At 37.7% G+C, this 25,250-nt stretch overlaps 2 protein-coding genes and 1 long non-coding RNA gene across 8 annotated transcripts in view; 1 reads left to right on the top strand and 2 right to left on the bottom strand.

Annotated features, from left to right (window-relative positions):
• The window catches only part of SCYL3 (SCY1 like pseudokinase 3), a 29,241-nt gene extending 23,595 nt beyond the window's left edge, over positions 1-5,646 (bottom strand). For 2 of the 3 annotated variants that reach the window (XM_058177342.1, XM_058177340.1), the window contains exons 1-2: positions 5,491-5,646; positions 1,816-2,022 (exon numbers count right to left, since the gene is read on the bottom strand). In XM_058177342.1, coding sequence (XP_058033325.1) covers positions 1,816-1,980 — 165 coding nt within the window. In that variant the 5' untranslated portion in view covers positions 1,981-2,022; positions 5,491-5,646. Of the gene's footprint in view, positions 1-1,815; positions 2,023-5,187; positions 5,328-5,490 lie in introns of those variants that run through there. The other variant, XM_058177341.1, reaches the window with a different exon arrangement.
• On the top strand, positions 5,237-23,584 carry LOC131195448 (uncharacterized). Its single transcript, XR_009154450.1, has 5 exons — positions 5,237-5,370; positions 5,901-6,013; positions 18,793-18,880; positions 19,290-19,345; positions 23,455-23,584. It is a non-coding gene; the product is annotated as an uncharacterized LOC131195448 (long non-coding RNA).
• Positions 13,180-25,250, bottom strand: part of KIFAP3 (kinesin associated protein 3) — a 220,783-nt gene continuing 208,712 nt past the window's right edge. For all 4 annotated transcript variants that reach the window (XM_058177337.1, XM_058177338.1, XM_058177336.1 and 1 more), the window contains exons 19-20: positions 23,466-23,565; positions 13,180-13,670 (exon numbers count right to left, since the gene is read on the bottom strand). In XM_058177337.1, coding sequence (XP_058033320.1) covers positions 13,559-13,670; positions 23,466-23,565 — 212 coding nt within the window. In that variant the 3' untranslated portion in view covers positions 13,180-13,558. The remainder of the gene's footprint in view (positions 13,671-23,465; positions 23,566-25,250) is intronic.

The following is a 25,250-nucleotide window of genomic DNA, read 5'->3' on the forward strand; positions in this document are numbered from 1 at the left end:
ATATAATTTATTCTGCAATGCTTATAATTTTATTTATCAATTTACTAAATAATAGCTAAATAATCAATTTACTAAATAAAATCTAGACGTTACAAATTAGCAATATTTTATCAGCCACAGTGATACATAAACAAAAGTCAAGTTCTCAGATACCAACTCTGCCCCTATTTTAAGCACTAATATATGGCATAACAGCACCAATAACATAATGAACTTTCCTCTCACTGTAGTGTAAGCTTTCATCTCAGACAATGTTTCATTGTGCAAATGACAAACCAATCAATCTTGATGCAAATATATGGATAATTATCTGATACTGAAAATGGCAGTAGGAAAAAAGCAGCCTATAGAAATACTTCAGCTCATAGGGATATACTATTAGTGATTTCAACAAAGCAATTCTGAGCCAAATGATTAGAAAAACCTTTTTTTTTTGGTAAAACAACTAGCCTGAATTTATTCACAAATTTCTCGTGCAGTTATAAAACTTTCTAATTATATCTCATTCAATTAAGTCATCAGTGCAAAAAGATCTGTGTCACTGTCAGCAACTATTATTTATTTATTTTTTATTTTATTTATTTATCAAACTTATATACCGCACCATCTCCCGTAGGACTCAGGGTGGTTCACAGGCATATTAAAACAATATAAACAATTTAATAAATAAACATTAAAACCCAGTTAAAACTAAATATTATCATAGCCTGATCACTAAAACAGTAAAAACCATTAAAACCCCCATTAAAATTTAGCTAAAACATTTTGTTCTTAGGCTAGTCCCGCACGCTGAAATAATAGAGTCTTCAGTTCACGTCTGAAGGTCCGGAGGTCAGGGAGTTGTCGTAATCCTGGAGGAAGCTCGTAGAATGACCAGTTTCTACAAATATTTATCAGTGTCCGAGGCACTTATATTGATATGTCTAACCATTATTAATATTATGTTCTTCCCATGGATAGTCTTGAATGTAAATAGAACATAAAATACTAAGCATAATTGCTAATTTCTTGTGAAAATATAGTCAGTTTTTTGTAAAACTTGGTTTATATTTTAATGTTTCTACAAACTCAACAAATATATTCGATAAATTATAACAGAACAATGATCAAGTATGTTATGTGAATCCACCATAATCCTGTCAGAATAATACTCTATGGGGTATACTCTATTCATACTATGGTATACATCAATAATCACTAGGAATTAAGCTCAACTTTACCTTTTGTACTGCCATTTCAAAGGCCATGTGTCGTTTCCCCATAAATAAAGCGCTCCATGGCATAGGGCCGGGCTATTTACGGGACCGCCTACTGCTACCGAATACCTCTCACCGACCCGTGCGCTCTCACAGAGAAGGACTCCTCAGGGTGCCGTCAGCTAGGCAGTGTCGTCTGGCGACACCCAGGGGAAGGGCCTTCTCTGTGGGGGCTCCCACCCTCTGGAACGAACTCCCTCCAGGACTTCGTCAACTTCCGGACCTCCGAACCTTTCGTCGCGAGCTTAAAACACACTTATTCATCTGCGCGGGACTGGATTAGATTTTAAATTTACTGGTTTTAAATGGGTTTTTATTATTTATACTGTTTTTTAATAATTCGGCTATAGAATAAGTTTTTTAATTGTCATTTTAGTTTGTATTTATATGTATTTTTAATTGCCTGTGAACCGCCCTGAGTCCCTAGGGAGATAGGGCGGTATATAAATATGAAAAATAAATAAATAAAAAATAAATAAATTGCCCTTGACATTTCTATTAAAAAGAAATTTCATAAATTTCTATGCAAATAGTAATAATATAATAAATATTTCAATACCTTGGCAGCTCTGTTAACATTGTCTTCATTCTCTCTGTTGTAAACAAACACTGAAGCAAGTTTATCATGCTGCAATATTGCTGAATAAATATTGACTCCAGACGGTAATGTAAATGAAGGTTCATCCACTGCATCACGCTTTAAAGCACTGTTCTCTGATCCCATTACCTAACTCAAGGTGTCTTGGAATATATTTTATAGTAGAAGCTTTAAAGAAAAAGGATTTCAGACAAATTGGTCTCAATTAGTGTAAAATTCCTTACATTCAGCAGCATTCGTAACAAATTGTGATTATGCCATAATGCAGATCTTACAATTACACACTTAATGTGAATCATTTGTATAATCCAGAAACCTATGTGTTAGTATTTACATGATGCACATGTTTTTTGATACCCCCATTCCCCACCCTTTCCTTCTTTGTACAAAGCAGCAGGAACATAAGAAAAAACAACTTTTCACTCTTTTATGACAGATGTGAGATTAAAATTGAAAATATAAACCAACTAGCTACAGAATAACTCATATTAATCAGAGTAGGTCTTCCAAGTTGATATACCTATAACTATACTGAAGTAACTTTAAGAAAAATGTTTAAATGTCTACCAATGTCTTGAACATAAACATTTCAAGTTTTTAAGTGTATGTGCATATCTTAAAGTAAACATGACACAGTTACTGAGAACAATTTAACCAAAAACACTGAAAGTACATTCTACCAGAAATTGTCTTTTTGCCAATTCTGGAAACAAAGAAGTAATCTTGTACAGAATATGAAAAAGGTTAGGTAAGTTTGTATGTGCTACTGAATCTCTAAATGAACAGAAGCTGGCACAGCCTCTAAATGGTACAAATTTAAATACAACAGATTTAAAACACACTTTCAAATCAACTATGAAGTATTACAAGAAAGAAAGATCAAGGTTTGGAAATGGTCTTCACAGTAACCAGATTTGAATATTGTTAAAAATCTATGAGGAATCTATATATACAGGTAGTCCTTGACTTACGACCACAATTGACCCCAGAATTTATGTTGCTAAGTGAGAAATTTGTTAAGTGAGTTTTGCCCTATTTTACGACCTCCCCTTGCCACATTTGTAGTGTGAACCATTGCAGTTGTTGAATTAGTCACACAGTTGTTAAGTGAATCTGGTTTCCCCATTGACTTCGCTTGTCAGAAGCTCCCAAAATGAGCCTGGGACATTGTGACCGTTATAAACATGAACCAGTTGTCAAGCATCTAAATGTAAATCATGTGACCATAGGGATGCTGCAATTGTCATGTGAAAAATGGTCATATGTCACTTTTTTCAGTGCCATTGTAACTTTGAACAATTACTATGGGGTCTCGATGGGTCGGACACGACTTTGCAACTAACAACAAAAAAATGAACTTTGGAAGCTGAGGACTACCTGTACATTATATGCAAAAAGACCAAAGAATATTTTTTGAGCTCTGCAAAGAAAGCAAAGAGGCAAATACAAACACTTTTAAGTCTCTTTAAGAAATGTGCAAAAACTGTTATTTCAGCCAGAGGAAGTTTACAAAGTAGTACTGAGTTTCCAAGATTTTGCATCTGTCTTATAAATTGTTTTCTTATTTTGAACTGGTAAGCAACTGCACATAAATAGTAGGTATGCATTCAAATTTGCAAAAAGATCTATTTCAATTTGTACCATGTAAAAACTATCAGCTTCTTTTCATCTAGGGATTGAAATATATCATTTGCTTAGGGATGCCTTAACTGATTAAAGTGAAGGAAGAAAATTAGCAGAAACAGAAACTTTTAATTATTCACTTTTCCCCGATAGATAGATAGATAGATAGATAGATAGATAGATAGATAGATAGATAAGAATGAATGCAAGTGTTCCGTTATAGTAACTGAAGTTAATTTCAAAATCAGTGACTGACCATATGAACTAAGGCCCTCTGGTGGTTGCTTATTTTTTGTTATTTACATTTTGATAAAATTGTTTGGCTTTTCTTTCCTCCCTAAGCTTATACAATGAAAAAGGCACATTCATGGTATTTCAGAAATTGCAAAAGAACATTTTCTGTACTTAAATTAGTCAATAGGAATTTGTTATCAAAAAGTTAAGTACAAGTTTCCCTTGCATTGAGCAACTTAAATTCCTCTTTGGCCATGGATTTTTATTTTATTTTAATTTATATCTCTTATTGTTTTTAGAAATAATAGTGTCCCCACAACAACCACCCAGTGAGGTGAGTTGGGCTGAGAGAGTGACTGGCCCAAGGCCACCCAGCAAGCAGGTTTTTTTTTTCATAAAGTGGCACGTGAACTCATGGTCTCTGGTTTTCTGGGCTGGTACCTTAACCAATAAACAGGTCTCAATTTTAATTGGATTTGTTGACTATTTGTTTAATTGTCTTTCTGTATCCATTTAGAGATAATGGTGGAAACCGCAAAGCACAAATTGAAGTGATAAACAGTAAATGCAATGCATTTAATTCACAGAAAATTGAAAGTTTGGAGACTCATAGTATAACATTAGTTTGACCACCATTGACTCCTTTTTTAAAAAGTGAAGCAACACGTTTACCAGAAATACGAAAGCAGATTCATCATTATTTATTTTTTAATGCCCCTCATTTCCATTGTGCGTCTCTAGGTGGCTTACAGCATGCTATTGACCTCACCCCATTCCTAAGAAGACCATAAGGTGCATAAGCGCACAAACGTGCCTACCGTTCCTGTCCTATTGTTTTTTTCTTCTTCCTATATATATATATATATATATATATATATATATATATATATATATATATATATATATATATATATATATATATATATATATATATATATATATATATGCTTATACCTCCTAATATTTACTTTATATATGTTTATTAATATAAACATATATATATATGTTTATATACTATATAATCTTTTTGTATGATAATTACATATATTGTTGTGACAAAATAAAATAAATAAATAAAAAATAAAATATTTATGTGTTCCTGTTAATTCTCGGTATTTCATTCTGCTTCCTGGCTCAGCTATGTCACTCAGCTATTCACTGGATCATTCACTCACAAAGAAATATACAAGTTCTGGTCACCTATCTAAAAAGTTGTATAATGTGGCATGCCCCACTATGAGAAGCAAGGAACTGATGTTCTAGGCAGAAAAAAAAAACGTTTCAAACACAAACACACAGAAGAGGGCCAGAAGATTGTGAAATATAGCAATATTAAGTTTGTAACTCAATGTCAGGTCATCAGACCGACTCTTATATTTCAGAGACAGACGAGCAGAAAGACAAACTGCCTGACTTATCCAATTTACAATCTGTAAATGTGCCGGTTAATATTTAAAATGTCACAAGACTCTCCACCTTTCTGGAATAAAATTCAATGACGATAGAACAAGGCACTAATAATGCTCCGGCGTTGGGCGGCTCTCTTCCTTTGCTGAACTGCACCTCAGCGCTGATGACAGGCGGTCTGCTTACTGCATGGTAAGCAAATCGCCAGGACCGGGACCAGAGCTCTCCTGAAAAGACACCGAGCCCCAAAAGGTAATCCTTTCTCGGCAGCGTCGAGCTGAGCAATTAACCCCGATCCCGGGAAATCAAGCGCCCCTCCCCCGCCCCAGAACTGCCCGGGCTGTCACCGCCGGTTGGCTGGCGCCCTCTCACCTGCCACCCCGCCGAGGGGGAAGGAAAGAACCGAGCTGCCCTCACCGCCCCGCTTCCTCAACAGCCACTTCCACAACAAGCGCTGAGGGAAGGGGAAGGTAAATTTCCGGCTTACGCAGACCATAGAATCACACCGGAGGATCCACTGACGCCCACAAGATCGTCCTTCGCTCCGCGCAGTGGCCGGTGGCGCCATATTGAATGAGGGCAGAAGAGACTGGCAAGGAGCGCTCAGTCGACGGAGCAGGAGCGCGGTAGCTTTTCTAACGCAAGGACGTAAAAATATCGGTTAATAAAGAATTAATTTTTAAAATACCGATTAGGAAGCTAGGGAAAACGCTGGTATGTCCATATTGCAACTCTTGCCACAGTTAATTTCTAATAATATTTTGCTTTTGCATGGTGTATAGGGGACCGTCGTCTTGTGATGGAAGAAGCTTCCTGGTATGAAATGGCGTTGTCCCCGAGGGCACTTTTCACGCGGCTGCACTAGAGCGCTGTTCTTCGATGTAAAAGTAGAAAAGTGCGTCAGCGGGAAGAACTCTGTGGGGTGCCTTAACATTGCAGGTCTTCGAACCAGAGAAGTAGCTCTGCCTGGCGGTATGGGAGTGCCTCCTTTGAACCCTTGGCCCTTGGGACTGCTGCTGTTAGTTCTGTGATCCTCACGGGTTGCAGCAAATGAGCCCTTTCCTCCGCTTCTCCTGTCAACCGTGGCAACAGAATAAGCAGGGAAAGCAGGAATACAGCCCCTCCTTTCCTCCCCCCCCCCTTCTGCTTTGTTTGCAAAGGGTGGCAGGTGAAGGAGGGGGAGTGAATGTGGGAGGTAGGTATGCTGTAGACCAGGGGTCTCCAACCTTGGTACCTTTAAGACTTGTGGACTTCAACTCCCAGAGTCCCAGAGCAAAGCTGGCTGAGTTGAAGTCCACAAGTCTTAAAGGGACCAAGGTTGGAGACTCCTGCTGTAGACAATGATGTAATTTCAGGGAAGCTTTCTCCCCCATCTTTGCCACAAGGGGACAAAATTGGGGAAGGATACCAGATATGTATTGAGACACCTTTGGTTCTACTGGTGGAAGGCCTTTGACAGGGTTGGGATGGGAGTTGTGTACCCATCCAAACTCTACTTCACCACTCAGCTGTTTTGGTTGCTCTTCTTTAGTAACTTAAGAGGGTTGCAAGTGAAGTGCATTGGTTTGCAGTGGTTCTCCTTTCTCCAGGGCCAGTTCCTGTTGAATTTGTGGGCAGGATAATGGGCATTTTAAGTCTTAGAAATTAGTTTGGAGCAACTCTGGGGAATTATTCCTGCCATAAAAAAACCACCTGGGCTTTGTGCAATTTTGGGGCTAAGGTTTTACTTCAAAAGAATTTTAAAGCAACCCATATTAATTTACCTCCTTTAATAAAATAGACCCCACCTGCAATGTGTTGGAGGTTGATTTTTATGAAGTTAAGATTTTTTTTAAAAAAACATTGTTTTTAGTTCATGATTTTAAATTTTTACTTTGGGAACTATCTGGAAACCGTCAGCTATGTCATATACAAATGACGTATCTATGCAATTTATAATTTTGGGATTACATTAACATCATTTTTGTTTTAACTATTTAAATATTAAAGTAATCCAACATTTAAAATTTAAACCTAGACTTTCCCCAAACCAATGTTACTGTGTCAAGAGATGCAGGACAGATCCTATGTAATAGTTGCTTTGAAAGTAAGTTTTCATTGAGAATGTCTACTCTGTAAAAATGCATTTATCTACAGTTCAGGCAAGCATAACATCCTTGAAATCAAGTCCAAAACCTGAAATACAACATGTGCTACCCAGGGGTGCACATGGGTAGCACATGTTGAAATCTAAAAATTTTCTCTGCCGGTTCTGTGGGCGTGGCTTAATTGGTGGGTGTGGCTTGGTGGTCAGATGACTGGGTGGATGTGGCCAATAATAATAAATAATAAAAATAATAAACAAAGTATACAAAACAATAAGAAGTACCAAAAGCCAACTTTCACACTTTACACACACACAACACTACACAACTGACTCACACACAATATAAAAGCAGCTGCACTTCACCCAAAATGGCCCCTGCAACAAGCAGGAACCTCACACAGCCACAAAAAGCTCAAAAACCAACTTTCATACTTTACACACATACAATACAACACAACACAACACAACTGACTCACACACAATGCAAAAGCAGCTGCACTTCATTCAAAATGGCCCCTGCAACAAGCAGGAACCTCACACTTTACACTCACACAACACAACAGACACATACACACAAAATGCCACATACAGCTTTGTGAGATTTTGTGTGTTTGTGTAGTTAGAGTGAAACACTACAGAAGCACACCAAATCTCAGAAAGCTGCACAAATATTTTACTTTATTATTATTTTTTTATTTATTTTTTTTAGATCAGGGGTCTCCAATCTTAGTAACTTTAAGGTTTGTGGACTTCAACTCCCAGAGTTCCTCAGCCAGCAAAGCAGGCAGATTCAGTTGCTCACGAGATGGATTTTAGGCAGGCAGAGTCAGTTGCTAGCTGATGCAACTGATTACAGTAGTTGAAGTAAAGTGTGGCTTTGCCAGCCCGAAAGGAGCAGTAATTATAGGTAAGTGAGGAGGTGGCATTGGGTGGGCATGGGTGGAGGCTCTTGTAAGTGGGGGCTGTTAAAAAGTGATTTTAAAAGCCTGTGATGATCAGGAAACTCATCTGGGATCACCAGAGGAAAAAAAGATTTTAAAAGCTGCTCTGACAATCTCAGCTGAAGTTTCCTCATAGCAGCCCAGAACCTCTTAAAATAATGGTTTTAATTAACTCAGCTGGGATTGCCTGAGGAGCTTTTAAAGCCTTTTTTTTACAATCTCTTCAGCCGAAGAGGTTGTTTAAAAAAAGAGTTGAAAGGCTCTGACGATCTCAGCTGAGCCGCTGTTGCTGCTGGTCTGCAACACGTATTTGTTGTCCTAGGTTCCCTGTTGATGTTGTCCTGGGTTCCCGCAGGAACGAGTCTCAGCCCTCGCTGAGACAATTTAGGAGGTCCTCGCAAGGACAAAAGAAGCCGAATAAAAGACACCACACCAGAAGTTTCTTAAGATGAGAGAGCACGAAGAAAGGGGTTGTTAAAAAAGGGTCCCCTTTAGATCGCAACAGTCTCTTTTATTATGCAGTTTTAGCAGGGAGGGGTAACTACAGCAAGGAGGGAATTAGCATATAGAAAGTTACCAATACCAATCAGCGAGCGTTTAGAGCAGTGGTTCCCAACCAGTGTGCCGCGGCACTAAGGGGTGCCGTGAGATCTTTTGAGGGTGCCGGGAACTTTTGAGCTACAGAGATTTTAAATATCTATTTCCTTATAAGGGTGCCGGGAACTTTTGAAAGGCTTTCCAAGGGTGCCTCAAACAAGAAAAGGTTGTGCCTCAAACAAGAAAAGGTTGGGAACCACTGGTTTAGAGTATACGTATTAGCAAAATACCACGTGGTTTTCAGGAAATCATACATTTTACCTGAATAGAAACCTAACTCAGGGAAAGCAAAACTAACTTAGGGAAAGTTCAGCGGAATATAGACCTAATTCAGGGAAAGCAAAACTAGAAACTTAAGGAGCAATGCTATGGGTACTATAAATCATGTCTGTCATGTAGCACCGAAAAAGGTCAAGTCAAGTTCTCCCGGCTGTGAAGCCTAAGAAAACCTGAACCAATGATATATCCATATGTCCTCTGTTTTTATTTTTTAAGATGGGTAAATGATATATCCATAAGCCGCGAGATCATCAAAGGCTTTTTTTTTACTTTTAAAGGCATGTTTTTGGCTGAAGAAAAGATGCTTTTAAAAGTAAAAAAAACAAACCTCTGATGATGGTGTGGCTCAGCAGAGGCAGGGAGCAGAGACAGGAATTTTTGCTACTGGTTCTCCAAACCACCAGCCGCCATCGCTACTGGATCGGACGAGCCGGTCCGAACCGGGAGCATTTCACCCCTGGTGCTACCACCAATGTTCTTATCAGGTTGAAAAATAAAGGACTATCAAGACATTAACAGACATTAAAAATAACTATTAAATAAAGATACTTTTTTTAAAAAATTGCTGCAGATTTTGAAGACAAAAAGGGACAGTGTATTTATGAAATTTCTGTCAGCAACTTCTTTCCCCCAGTGAAATTTAACTATGTATCCTATAAATCAGGAAAATAAATTTGGCTGAGTCTGTCTCAACTGTGACCCCAGTAACAAACAGAAAATATTTAGAAAAATATTTTGATGCTTTTGAAATGTTCGAGCCTTATCGCTATTCAACCTACCAAAGAACTGGGGAGAGGAAAGGGTAAGAAAGAATGTAGAAGCTCCAGGGAGCGATTGTGAGAGCCAAAAACCCACCAAGGTCACTGATGGAAGTGTTCGACAAAGGGAACTGTTCTCAAAACAAAAGGACGATTCATAATTGGACGGTGTGATATCCATGGGTGGGGAAAGGGTGAAGCCATTGTTTAATCTTAAATCATTGTGCAGGAAAAACGAGCTGGTTTTGATTCTTCAGTGCCAAAATGTGTATTCAATAAAGTTATGCTTTTGGGATTACAAAATTCCTGAGAGTGCCTACTTTTTTTGGATTCACTAGTCGGACAATTGACATCCTTCTTCCCCAACAACAAATCAAATTGCCTGGTAAAGACAAGTCACTGCCTGCACAGTGACGTTTCCCATAGCACTCCTATATTTCACTGGGAATCTTATTTTTAAAAAAGGTAAAATTCAAAAAAGAAATATAACATTCAAATTCAGAATAGAGCTGGAAGAAGACCTTGGAGGTCTTCTGGTCCAGCTCCCTGCTCAAGCAGGAGACCCTATACCAGGGATGTCAAACTGGTGGCTGTTGTGTCTCGCCCAATCTCACCACAGCCGGGGCCTTCTTATCTGCTTCCGAACACGGAGGAATGTTCTAATATGCCTCCCGGCCCCAGCCCTGGCTCCATGCCCAGACAGACTGAAGGGGAGGAAATATCTCCAGCCCCCAGCTCTGGCTCCATGCCCAGGAAAACGGAGCAACTAGACCCCTCCCCCTCCTCCACAGCATGTGAGCCTGAGGGAGGTCAATTGCCAACAGCTGCAGACTGGAGTGACCCTCGCGTCAGAAGACTTGATAGGCGGAGGCAACAGAAGGAAGGGAGGGGCAGGCCTGGATAAGTGCTGAGTCATGGAGCCACACCCCATGGCCTATATAAAGGATCTGCTTTCTGGCATTCTCTGAGTCAGGCAAAGTCTAAACATATCTTACTGAAGTCTTTCTGGTCTCCTGCCTGCCCTGAGGATTTTGCTAGGACTTTGGCAGAGCTGCAGAGGCACGCCTGATTCAGATTTCCCTGACCCGGCCGTCAGCGGAGGAGTGGGACACGACAGTGGCCTGATAAATCATGCCCAGGCCACGCCCACCCCAGTTCCACAAAGGCAAGAAAGTCATAATACATCATGATGTCATGTGATGCAATCAAGTTTGACACCCATGTTCTATACCATTTCAGGCAAGTGGCTTTTCAGTCTCTTCTTAAAAACTCCAGTGATGAAGCACCCATAACTTCTGAAGGCAAACTGTTCCACTAGTTAATTGTTCTCACTATTAGGAAGTTTCTCCTTAATTCCGGGTTGCTTCTCTCTTTGATTAGTTTCCAACCATTGTTTCTTGTCCTGCCATTTGGTGCTTGGAGAATAAGCCGACCCTCTCTTCTCTGCGGCAGCCTCTCAAATGCTGGAATACTGCTATCATGTCATCCCTAATTCTTCTTTTATTTAGATTTGTTATTGTTAGTTGCAAAGTTGTGTCCAACCCATTGCGATGTTGACCCATGGAGAACATTCCTCTAGGCCCTCCTGTCCTCTACCATCCACTGTAGTCCATTTAATCTCACGCCTACTGCTTCAATGACTCCATCCATCCACCTCATTCTCTGTCGTCCTTCTTTTGCCCTCAATCTTTCTCAGCATTAGGCTCTTCTCCAGTGAGTCCTTCTTAATTCCAGGTTTCTCCTTAATTCCAGGTTGCTTCTCTCCTTCATTAGTTTTTATCCATTTTTTTTCCTACCCTCTGGTGCTTTGGAGAATAAATTGACCCCCTCTCCTTTGTGGCAGCCTCTCAAATACTGGAACACCCCTATCATGTCACTCCTAGTCCTCTTCTCCAGACTAGCCACACCCAAATTCTGCAATGGTTCATGTTTTAGTCTCCAGGCCTTTAATCATTTTATTTGCTCTTCTCTGCACTTTTTCCAAAAGCTCAATGTTTTTTTTGTAATGTGGTGACTAAAACTGGATGTAATATTCCATGTGTCTTATTAAAGTTTTATAAGGTAGTACTGTGTTTCCCCAAAAAAGGACCGTTTTATATTTTTTTGAACCCTGAAATAAGCGCTTGGCCTTATTGCCATGCGCTCAAAAGCCCGATTGGGCTTATTATCAGGGAATGTCTTATTTTGGGGAAAACGGTACTAATACTTCAAGTGATTTTGATTCTGTGCCTGTTTATACAGCCAAGGATTGTATTAGCTTTTTTGCTGCTGCCACAAATTGCTGGCTCATAATTAAGCAATCGTCCACTAGGATTCCAAAGTCCCTTTCAGAGTTACTGTTTTTGAGCCAGGTTTTGCCTAATCAGTACTTGTACCTTTGGTTTTTCCTGCCTAAGTGTAAAACCTTGTTTTTCTCCACATTAAATTTCATTTTGTTGGATAAGGGCCCATTGTTCAAGTCTGTCAAGACCATTTTGGATACTGAGCTTGTCTTCTGGGGTATTGGCTATTCCTGCCAATTTAGTGTCATCTTCAATGAAATTGAAGTGTCATTTTCAATGAAATTTATGGAGTCAGACTGTTTTACAGAGGCGATAAGACAAGGCATGGCACAATGTGTGTCTTTGTGTGATCATGCGGATGAAAATAAATAGAAAAGCAGATAAAAACATTTCAAAGCTCATTGCAGGAGTGCTGTAAAAGAAATTCCATTTTTTTTCTTGTTCAGGTTTATGAGATGTTAAATTGAGGGACTTTGGCCTGCACAAAAGGTACATGAGTTTTCCTTTCACAATACATGACTACTCTTCTAGAGAGAATGCATGTAAAACTGAACATCTGAGGCACTTCTTCCCCCACCTCAATGCCATGAACATTTTCAGACAGTGTGCCAAAACTGGCTAGGATTGTAGGAATTGCAATTGCAACACATTTGGAAGGGGCCATTTTGAGAAACTGTGATCTAAACATCTCTGAAATGTTTTTGTACGTGTTTGCTGTTATTTGACTCCAGGGAAATTAGATACATTTAAAAAAAAAGATTTATAATGGAATATTGCTGGGAAAGTTGGTGGAAAAAAGGAATTCTACATATTTTGAAATTACTGTATATTATATTATTTAGTCACTGTTCCTGGAAAAAAAATTAAGCTTAACTGTATCCCTATTTTGGCTACTGTGCAGAACATTTCTGATATAGGGTTAAGTACCAAAATTATAATTCATCCTACAATTTGCAAACAGCATTATACATTATGAATTTTCAATTGATTTTAAATTTAAAATGTATATTACAGCTGTGCTATGAAATGACATCAATACAACTTATCACATCTTGGGGAAAAATCTCACAGAAAGGAAAGAAACTAAGAATACTACTCAGTTTTTTCAGTGGTATTATAAAGTATAAACCAGTTATATCTTTTATACATCAATTAAATTTTTATTCAAAAACAAGTCATATTAGTTTAACTCATGGACCCTAGGCATACAGTGTAACAATCACTCAGTCTATTTTTAAGGTAATTAAATTAATTGCTCAATATACATAACATTAACTTTCCAGTTAATAGATTCCAACATCTGGGGGGGAAAAAACCCCAACAGAAATAATGCATAGCTGGAGAAGGAAGGGAATTGAATTACTAACATTTTCCTGGGGCAACAACAAGCATGTATCACAGTCAGGTAAACAGTAGCATCATGCATTGATAATAGCAAAAAATGCCCTAATTACGACACAATTCAACAATACAGGAAGTTTAATATAGTAGATTGCTTTATCGGGATCCAAAGTTGTTATAGTAGTAAGGTTCATCTGGTCGATACCCATAAGCAGTAGTTGGGCGGCTTGGAATACCTATGGGCTGGCCAAATCCATCCATTGCAACACTATAAAAAAAAGACACAGTCAGCATACAGATACAATACATTGTCTATGTAAAAAGGTTTGGGAAAAACAATAAACAGTAGTAAATTATTTAATGTCAATTGTACAGAGGACACCATATACACTATGTTCAATCTGGTTTACGGTTATTATCAAAGCCATTTTTCTAAGTTTTTATGCAATACGTGACATTAATAACTCACAATAATATGCTATAATGTCTGTAACTCTATTACTGCACAGTAATACAACTTTTATAATATAAAAAGTGGAAAGAGGGGCATATAACTAAGGTAGAATATCTACAAATAGCCGAACCTGCAAAGATGAAGTCAGGAAACTTAAAGCTCAAAATGAAATTAGGCTTGTGACAAAAGTAAAAAAATAACAACAAAAAACTTCTTTCAATATATAAAAACAAGAAAAAAGGAAACAATTGGTCCATTAATGGGAGAAAATAGCAAGAAGGTAGGGAGAAAAATGAACTGCTTAGTTCATTTTTTTTGCATCTGTTTTTACCCAAAAAGAAAAAAACAGTTCAACCTATAAAAAAATGTAAAATGCAGATAGGAATGCAAGTCAAAATAAGCAAGAAAATGGAAAGGGAACACATATCTGCTCTAGACGAGTTCAAGTCACCAGAACCAAATGGATTATGCCCCAGGGTTTTGAAGAAATTGGCAGATGTGATCTCAGAACCATTTTTCAAAGATCCTGGAGCACTGATGAACTACTAGAAGACTGAAAAAAGGCTGATGTAATTCCTATTTTCAAAAAAGGGGGAAAATGGATCCAGGAAACTACAGCTCTATCAACCTGACATCAATACTTGGGAAGATCCTGGAAAAGATAATCAAGCAATGAATCTTCAAAAACCTTGAGGCAAACAAAGTCATAACCAGAAGCCAACATGTGTTTGTCAAGAACAAATCATGCCAGACAAATCTTACTGCGTTTTTTGACAAAGTTACAAAATTAGTGGATGAGCAAAATGCTATTGATATAATATACTTGGACTTCAGTAAGGCATTTGATAAAATAGATCACAACTTGCTACGTAAAAATGTGGGTTAGACTAGTGATCCCCAACCTTTCCAGCTTGCAGACTGTCAGGAGGGGGAGAGGAGATAGTTCCACATGAATGGCAGGTGAGCAGGCACAGCTCCCCTTGCACATGCTCACCCACCATTTATTTTAGCCCAGTTCTGAACCCAATAGTGGGCCACGACTTGGGGTTTGGAGACCCCTGAGTTGGACAGCATCACTACCAGATGGATTTGTAACTGGCTGACCAACCACACTCATTTCATTTTTCATTTTCATTCATTCATTTATTAGATTTTATACCGCCCTTCTCCCGAAGGACTCAAAGCATAGTCCTCAATGGAACTGCATCTACACGAAGGGAAGTTTACAGTGAGGTACCCCAAGATTCTGTCTTAGGCCCAGTAATCTTCAATATCTTCATCAATGATTTAGATGAGAAGATAGAAGGGGAACTCATCAAATTTGCAGACAATACCATGCTGGCAGGAATAGCCAACACTTCAGAAAATATGCTCAAGACACAGAAGGATCTTGACAGACCTGAACACTGGGTCCTATCTAACAAAATGAAAATCAACAATGAGAAAAGTTAAAAAGTACATTAAGGAAGAAAAGCCAAATGCACAAATATAGAATAGGTGGTACCTGGCTCAATAGTAATAACTATGAGAAGGATTTAGGAGTCCTAGTGGACAATCACTTAAATATGAACCAGCAGTGTGTGGCAGCTGCCAAAAAAGTCAACACAGTCCTAGGCTGCATTATTAGAGGGATAGAATCAAGATCATGTGAAGTGTTAATACCATTTTATAATGCCTTGGTAAGACCACACTTGGAATACTGTATCCAGTTTTGGTCACCATAATATAAGAAAGTGGTTGAGGCTCTAGAAAAAGGGCAGAGAAGATTGATTAGGGGACTGGAGGTTAAAACATATGAAGAATAGTTGCAGGAATTGGGTATGTCTAGTTTGATTAAAAGAAGGACTAGGGGTGATATGATAGCACTATTCCAATATCTAAGGGGCTGCCACAAAGAAGAGAGGTCAACCTATTCTCCAAAGCACCCGAAGGCAGGACAAGAAGCAGTGGATGGAAACTAATCAAGGAGAAGCAACCTAGAACTAAGGAGAAATTTCCTGACAGAACATTAATCAATGGAACGACTTGCCCCCAGAAGTTGTGGGTGCTCCAATACTGGAGGGTTTCCTGCTTCAGTAGGGGATTGGACCAGAAGACCACCAAGGTCCTGTCTTAACTCTGTTATTTTCCTCTTTTGTCTTCCAAGAGATGAAAAACTAGAAGCAATTATCTGCAATTATCTTATCTGATGAAAGGGCAATCATAAAGTTCTCCTGATGTTCCTTAATGGCAGAACTTGCATGCCTAACTTATTGTATTTCTCTGCTAGACCTGGAGAATACTGTTTATTTAGAAGTTGTTCTTGAACCACTAGATGGCAAGCTATTGTCTTTAGTTACCACTAATTCTTTCCAGAAAACTACCCCGAACATATTTTTAATTAGGCAGGAGAGAGAATCATGGTTTTAATTAAGTCCTGATCAAATCAATCCTTTTAGTTCAAGAAACATGTAAATAATTAAGTGCAGTGTCTTAATGTTCAGAGCTTGTGATGTTTTGGTGATTTCCAAATCACTTACATATGCAGTAGCTCAGATATGTCATTCTGCAATGTTAAATCATGCATGTATTAAAGCATTTACAGTAGATTACGAGGAATAATTCACATCCCAAGATACATGCTGGTAAAGATTCAAATCTATAAGCAAAACTGTTTTCAATTTTTTTTCTAAAAACATACGGTTGCATTAATTACAAAACCTGAATGAGTATGCAGAGCAATTTTTAGAAACTGACAACCTGAATGAAAGATGAGATATATAACTAGCCAGTATGCAATAGTGAAAATAAGAAATGAGACTTGGAAATTATATAAAGTTGTCTCTTCAAACTAGATAATTTCTAAAGATCTTTTTACACTATGTATAAAAAAATGAAAGAGCAGATTGTTATAGCTTAGTATTCTATTTACATGCAAGGACTAAAAAAATTCATAATACTTTCTGAAAATGTGTGTCTGTGTTTAGTTGACTGACACTAGTAAGACTTTTTACTGTCTTTTATTGAGGTAAAAGAAATATGTGGTGATGGCAGAAAACATGATTAAATCATTATACATATGGCAATGTTTGCATAGTCAGTTGTAATGTAATGGCATATACCCTGGTTAGATTTTACATTTCAATGAATTCTGAAGTGAAAAGTAGATGACACAACCTTTGCATGGTACAAATGTAAAATTAGCAATGTTTTTTAAAAAAATATTTTTATTGTAAGAATAATACAAATGAAAAATGTCAATTAAAAACATTATGAGAAAACTTTCTGATAACAAATTTACCCCTTCATTTAATTCCCCAACAGTTGACCACAACCTATATTGTATATACATTACACATTAAAACTAACTGCCAGTATACACTTAAATCCTTTTATCTCTTATTATATTCATCTATTATATTTCTTCTTAAAAACTGAATGTCTTAATTTGCCCTGGTGTATAATGTATAAGGGAGCCATTTTAACTTAGGTTTTGTTAGACTTCTATTATGGATATATGCTATTAATTTTTCATTTATGTTTTCTTGAATTTTCTAGTAAGAAATTATTTAGTTTCAGTTCAAATTTTAGGATTTTCTGAATATTTTGATGTTTTTGTTTCCAGCTGTTTTTAGGTGGGTGTGGGTGTGGGTGTTTTCATAGGTTTTCACGGGTATAGGTATGTAGGTCTTGGCATATTCGGGTCTTTTCCCATGTAAGGTTGAGAGTATCTTGGCGACATTTCAATGAGGTCTCGCTCATCATCTTCAGGCTGGTGCTTTCGACTTCGTGCTTCTGTGAGCAAAGCGTGGTCGGAGCTGCCGTTTCTCTATAAATATTGGTGGGGAGGTGGGGAGTGTTGCTGTGATTGGCTGTTGATTGGCTGTGGTTGGCTGTGTGGTTGCATCTTGATTGGTAGATGGAGTGGGTGTTTGCAGATTGGTCGTCTGCCTCGCAGCATCCTGTGTGGGTGTGATCCTAGTCTTTTTTTCCTGAGCTTTGGTGTTGTGGCCTCTGGAGTTCTGTGATGTGATGTCTTGAGCAGATGGCTGTGATGCAGCGTCCCAGGCCCTGGCCTGGCTCCAAGTCCGAGATCCTGTCATGTGTTCCTGATGTCTGTCAGCTTGCTTTGTGTGGGGATCGGAGGGGGGCACAGCAGCCAGTGGTGCCAGCATGGTCTGGCTTCTGGATGGTGGTTGTGTTTCGTCTGTGGGATGGGTTTGGGTTTGAATCTGGTGAGGATGATCGGTGGTGGTGTTGTGTGTTATCCTGGGTCCGGTGTCAATTTTCGTGGCTGGGATTCGTTTGTTGACTAAGGCCAGTTTCCAGATGTCTAGTAGGCGGGAGGTATCATCCCATTTGTTCATGTTGTGGGGGTGTTTCTCTATTTCGATGGCTTCCATAATTATTCTCTTGTTATAGTGTTCAGTTTTTGAGATTAATTTGTTTCCTTCAAAATCAATTTCATATCCTGTGGTTTTAAGGTGCTGGAAAAGGGAAGACGTTTTTTTCTTTTCTGACCACACAGCCAACCAACTCGCTCACAGCAACACTCCCCACCTCGACCAATCTGCAAACACCCACTCCATCTACCAATCAAGATGCAACCACACAGCCAACCACAGCCAATCAACAGCCAATCACAGCAACACTCCCCACCTCCCCACCAGTATTTATAGAAAGATGGCAGCTCCGACCATGCTTTGCTCACAGAAGCACGAAGCCAAAAGCACCAGCCTGAAGATGATGAGTGAGACCTCATCGAAACGTCGCTAAGATACTCTCAACCTTACACGGAGATAGATAGATAGATAGATAGATAGATAGATAGATAGATAGATAGATAGATAGATAGATAGATAGATAGATAGATAGATAAAACCAATTTACATGATTAAATGTTCTTTCTTTATTATGGTACTTTAAACAATTATTTTTACATGATTGTTACTTCTAGAATAAGAATCCCCCTGAGATTTGAACAGGTCAAACCCAAATGATGTTTTAAAGAAGCTTGAAGACCTGACTCTTTGCCCAGACATTTGGTAAGCGTGATTGAAGCCCCTTTTCTTCTTTTTCTTTGTTCCCATCTGGGTTACTTACCTTTGCCAAGTTTGCTCCTTTTTTATGTCATCTTCTTGTTTTAAATGCTTTTTAAAAAACATTTTGTAAACTACTGGGAGTTGGGTGGCATATAATTTTAATAAAAAAAACTTGTCCATCTTAGTAATTATTGATAAAATAATATACCATCTGTAAACATTTTATACAGATTCCTCCTAAAATTATAACAGGGAGTGAATTTTATTGATTCTTTTCGCCAAACTTTGTTTACTTCTCTAAAATTTTGCATCCAATATAACATGCAATTTTTGATTTGTTCCACTGATATGTCATATTTCAATAACAATGTACCTATATGTCCTAATAGGTAATCTGGGTTTTTTTCCTTAGATTTGAACAGGCCAAATGGTGTTCAAAGGGCCTTGAAGAGCTGATTCTTTGCCCAGGTATTCAAATTCTTTCTCAAAGATCTTCCTATATTCTTAAAACCATTTTTTATTCTTCCAGCAATCTGCAAATACATCAGTATTACAAATACACCAGATTGGGATAAAAGTAGTCCTCAATTTACAATCATTCCTTTAGTGACCATTTGAAGTTACAATGGCACTGAAAAAACAACTTATGACCAATTTTCACGATCTATTAGTTAAGTCAACTCTTTCTATAGTCATGCTCCAAATCTGAACATTTATTTATATATGGTTCTTTACTGATTTAAAATAAGAAAATAGTGAAAACTGTTTGAAATCTATCCATAGATTTCTGATCGGTTTAGAGAAAAGGTTTTCAGTAGTATGCAAATCCAACAATATGATGTTAGTCTGTGGGCAACTACTCTAAAGTTAGTTAGATTTATTTTTCTGCTGTCTTTTGTAGCTTTTGTTTGGGCAATTTTCAGGCATTTTTAGCATAGATTTTTCTTGGTCTCCCAGAACTTGCTTTGATTTCAACAATTCCATGTAATTTCTATTTCTTAAACAATGTTTCTCACATTTGAAATTATTAGATGAAACTGCTTAGAGATTTTTGTATAGCCCTCCATTTTATAAGAATGAAGTCTTTTTGTTTGCAAATGTTCAGCCAAGTGGGTAGATCAGCCTGTAACTGTTGAAAGATGACAGAACAACAATCACAATTGAAGAAATTCAGATTATTTGTTCAGTTTGGAATTGTCATCACCAGGCTAACTGTATCCCTAACAAGCCAATCACATTTTAGAACCTTATTAACAAGTATGCAGTTTAAAAAAAACTGAATAACTGGAAAAGTGTCCAAATTTCTGCACCAGCCACATTCATACTTTTCTGTAAACCATTACATACAAATATTGAAATTTGCAGAAAGATGTTTTGTTCAACTTTCTAACCCTCCAGAGTTTGTATCAGCATTTATTTACTTTGGAATTTATTGAAACATAAAATTTGAACAATTGTAAAAAAAAAATTCTGGGCTACCGTCAAAGCCATGTTGCACCAATTGAACAATCATATTCTAATTTTTAAAAAATGGAGCAAGAGGTATATAACCTTCAAGAAATAAGTTATAAGGTTACTCCTGCTCCTTAATTTGGAATTATTCAAACATGCTAACTTATATCTCTAGCTCTAATATGCTCATTATCAATGAAAAGCTCTTTTGTTAAGAGTCTAGCTTTACAAATGCTAATGAATTTTCAGATATAGAGTTTCCTTAAAAAGAAAAACATAATAAAATTTTAAAAAGACAAGATGATTAAATCAAATTTCCCTCTTGTACTATATAGTGGAACTCTACAAAGATTCTTCTGGCCATAACTTGGCATTTAACAACAAGTGATCACTAAGGAAGAAATTTTATTCCATTTAACTGTTGCTGATTTACTGCAGTGAAAAAAAATGGCCATGTAACCTGAGAAGTGACTGAACAGAGAGATCAAAGCCACAGTCTGGAAATTAAAATAAACCTTCAGGCTACTTCCTGCAAGAAAAATCACTTTGGCAAACTAAAACAGAGTCCACCTAAAAACTGTTCTATTTTATGAGCTGTCACATTAATTCAAGTGGTTTCGACCAGTCAACTTCAGAACATCGTATTTCCTTGTTTCTGTCTCACATACTTCTGTAAGCAGTTTTGGGAAGAGGGGGAGGATAAAAATAAAATCAGAATTTTTGCCTTTAGATTGAAACTGAGAAGGTCATAGTTAAACTCCTTAAAACAAACAGAGTTTCATTTGCACATTCCATTCCCATTTATTATAATTTTTATTTTTTCAGATTTGTATATAAGCATACATTTCTTTAATAACACGTCTATAATGTGTTCAATTTTTGTTTAAATCAGCCCAGATGACAAGAACTGGTTCATTCTTACCAGCACATCTGGAGGAAGTTCAGTGAGAAGTAAGACCATAGGAGCTACTGCTAAGTTTCAAAAGCTAACCGTTTTTGACAGTTTTCTCCTGGGACACGCAGAAAATTAAAATTTTAATTCCTCAGTTTTTATGGAACTGAACAGCCTTACAAATTTGGCAAATAAAATTACTGTATCTAGATTATAAATATTGCTATAGTTTCTATTAATATAAATTAATAAAATGAAAAGTCATGTCCACTGAGAGAAACAATTATTACTGAATAATGTCTTAATCCAATCAAAGATTCTATAATTTTATCCTAGTGTACAACTGAAAATTATCAATCAAATGTTAGAAGATTGTACTTAATATTTATAGAGCAACTCACCATTTAACCCACACAATCATGAGCTATGATTCTATGATTAAACTATGATTAAAATGTTTCAAGTTATTAACAGTGTAAATGTTGTTAACAAATATAATGGTTTTTAGATTTATGAACTTTTTTGAATTTTCAACATTTTTGCCCATAAATATGACCTAAAAAATGACCTGTTTTCCACAAACATACAAAAACTAAAGAGAACCAATTAAACAAATGAATCAAAAACATTATACTTGTTCATTTGTTTATTGAAGAAAATCATCCAAAATCACATATTTGGATGTGGCAGAAAGTTTTCTAAGAACTGCAGTGATGGCAGCAGCAGCTCCCAAATAGTCTTGGAAGGAAGGAATCTTAATCTTAGCAAAATTGCCATGGGCTTCTGGATAGTCAAGTGACTTCCTTAGGCAGAATGAAATGGAATAAAAATTGATCAGACATGGCCAGACAAGAAGTGGACACACTTGGAATACTGTTTCCAATTCTGGTCACCATGATTAAAATAAAAAAGATTCTGAGATCCTAGAAAGAGTGCAGAGAAGAGCAACAAACATGTTAAGGGGTCTGGAGGCTAAACAGTATGAGGAATGGCTAAGGGAATTAGATATGTCTAGCCCAATGAAGGATTATGAGTGATATGATAACTGTTTTCCAGTATTTGAGGGGTTGTCACAGAGAGGATCGACTTTCTCCAAAGCACCTGAAGTGATGGGTAGAAGCTTGTTAAAGAGAGATTGAGAGCTCCTGGGATACATATATTAAAATGCATAATTAAAAATAAGTAGAACAATTAATTTTTTGCTCAACTCTAAGTCCCAATGAGATCAAGAGTTTTGTTTGGATAAAGGTAGAGGTGACAGAAATTGGTTTATTATTTTAGGGAGTCACAATATCTTCATTTTTTAAAAGATCCCTAGGCCTTTCTGATTTCACATACATGTTTATAAATAAAAGATGCTTCATAATTTCATCTGTTGTATTGAACTTTACGATCAGCTTTGTTTTTATGTTTGTTTGATAAAATGACTTTATTAAAGACAAGCAAAATATTCAATGCATCAATAGGGACTAGTGGTGATTACGAAAAAAGCCTATGATATGGTATATGTCCATGATGGCGAACCTATGGCACGCGTGCCACAGCTGGCATGCAGAGTCCTCTCTGTGGGCACGTGAGCCGTCACCCAGCTCAGCTCCACCATGCATGTGCATGCATACCTCCCGCCAGCCATGATTTTTGGGATGTGCGGGGTTGGAGCGCATGTGGGAGACATACCCGCATGCACAGCGGGTGTCACGCGCATGTGTGGGGGTTGCACACACGAGCGGGGATGGAGCATGGGGGGGGGCGGTGCAGCGTGCCTTCCCCTCACAGCCCATTTTTGGGCCCAGGAGGCTGCAGGGAGGCCTGCTAGGAGAAAAATGGGGGGGGGGTTGCACGCGCATGCGCGGGGGGAGTGCAGGAGGGTCATGCATGCAAGCATAGGGGGTGCATTACATTTTGAGTGCCTCACACTTTCGGCACACAATGAGAAAAAGGTTAGCCATCATTGGTATATGTGAATCTAGCTACCAAAGCTATTTCAAATATTGGTTTGTTTGTTTGTTTGTTTGTTTGTTTGGGGGGGGGGGTTCAGTCAGAATGTCTTTGGTACCCTGTTACTAACTTTCTCTAGGGCATCATATTTTATGTTACATTACCATAGCAGATCTTCTGCCAAATATTACAGGCCCTGAAAAACTCAAGAACAGCTTCACATTGTAAAAGATTTGTTTGGAAATGTACAAATGACAACTTCTGATTTCACTAATATATACTTATCTTTTTCTAGAAGTAATTTACCTGCCAGAGAAAGGATGCTGGTTCACAAGATCTCCATTCTGAAGATGGTAATCACTGAAGAAATCAGGACTTATTGCTCCATCATGTGTTATTAATCCATCTATGAAACAAGAAAAAATAGGGCATGAATATGGTATTTCTAGTTAGAGACTTAGGTCATTTTATTTTGGAACTACTAAGTTGCATTAGTTTCATGTACTACAATGAAAAACTACATTGTCAGTGATAGATTTGTCACTTCCACTAACTATATAACTGTCTTTGAATAGTTCCAGTTTAGAAGACTTTTGGAAGTAGATTCATGGATTTTGACTCTTTTGATGCATGGACAGTTATTATTTTCTACACTGATGTGATATTAGGCTATGCAATGTATTTTTCAGCAGAAGACCAAGAAAGAAGTTATGAAGAAAAAGCTTCTTTGTCTTAAAATTATCTTTCTTCCTTATGACTAGAATATAATATTCCTATTACATTGTTGGTAAATGGCCTTCACTCTACAAGGCATAGTTTGCCATAGTTTGAATATTGGAAAAGTTCAGGAGGATCTTCAGCCAACACAATACAACAAATGTGCACACTTCAAACCCAAGAATACACTAAGGCAGAAGCTTGTCCACCCCAAGGATAAAACATCCAGACACAAACTGAGCATTGTGGTATATGCAATACAATGCAGTGAGCCATTTGCAGATCTGTACATTGTGGAAACAAAACAACCACTTCATAAATATAGGGGAACAAACCCATCAGGACAAGATTCAGGAGTCTATCTGCATTTAAAAGACAAAGGCCACTTTTTTGAAGACAGCAAAGTCCACATTTTGGACTGAGGATTGCTGATTTGAAAGAGGGGTCAAAGGGGCCATCTATGTCAAAATTGAACAGCCCTGTCTCAACAGAGGGGGAAGGATATGACATCATTTATCTCCAGTCTACAACACAGTCCTTTCAACAGTTCCAAGAAGGCTCCACACCCATTTGCACCACACAGGTGAACCTAATGACACAGATAAGCCTCCAGGTGGCTTTAACGACTCTCTAAAAGAATATAAATGACCAGATGTCTGCACACAATATGAATTCTTCCATTCCCCACCATTCACTCAGAGCTGAAGAAGCTTCTTGGACGAGAAGCGAAACTTCTTCAAAGAAAAACCAGAAAGTTCAGTAAGCCAGGAGTGTGACAATAAATTCTTTAGATAAACAGATGGCTTAGAAGTTGCATTCTCTGAATTTGAAGCTGCATCAAAGGGGGCTGGAGGAAGAGACCTGAGATTACCCAAGTATATGTGCATGCATGCATGTATTCCGTTATATGTAAGTATCTGGGCATTACAGGTAATCCTCTATTTATGACCACAATTGAGTCCAAAATTTCCATTGCTAAGAGAAACATTTGTTAAGTGGGTTTTACCACATTTTATGACCTTTCTTGCTACAATTGTTAAGTGAATCATTGCAGTTGTTAAATTAATAACATGGTTAAGTGAATCTGGCTTTCCCAATGACTTTGCTTATCAGAAAGTCGCAAAAGGGAATTATGTTACCCTGGCACACTGCAACCATCAGAAATACATGCCAGTTGCCAAGTGTCCGAATTTTGATCATATGATTATGGGGATGCTGCAATGGTCATTAAGTGAGAAAAATAGTCACAAGTCACTCTTTTCATTGCCATTTCATTGCCAACTTCGAACAATCACTAAACAAATAGTTGTAAGTCAAGGACTACATGTAATGTATATAATAGGTTATTAATAGGTTATTAATCTATTTCAACCA

Source organism: Ahaetulla prasina, chromosome 3, assembly GCF_028640845.1.
Source record: "Ahaetulla prasina isolate Xishuangbanna chromosome 3, ASM2864084v1, whole genome shotgun sequence".
Lineage (NCBI taxonomy): Eukaryota > Metazoa > Chordata > Lepidosauria > Squamata > Colubridae > Ahaetulla > Ahaetulla prasina.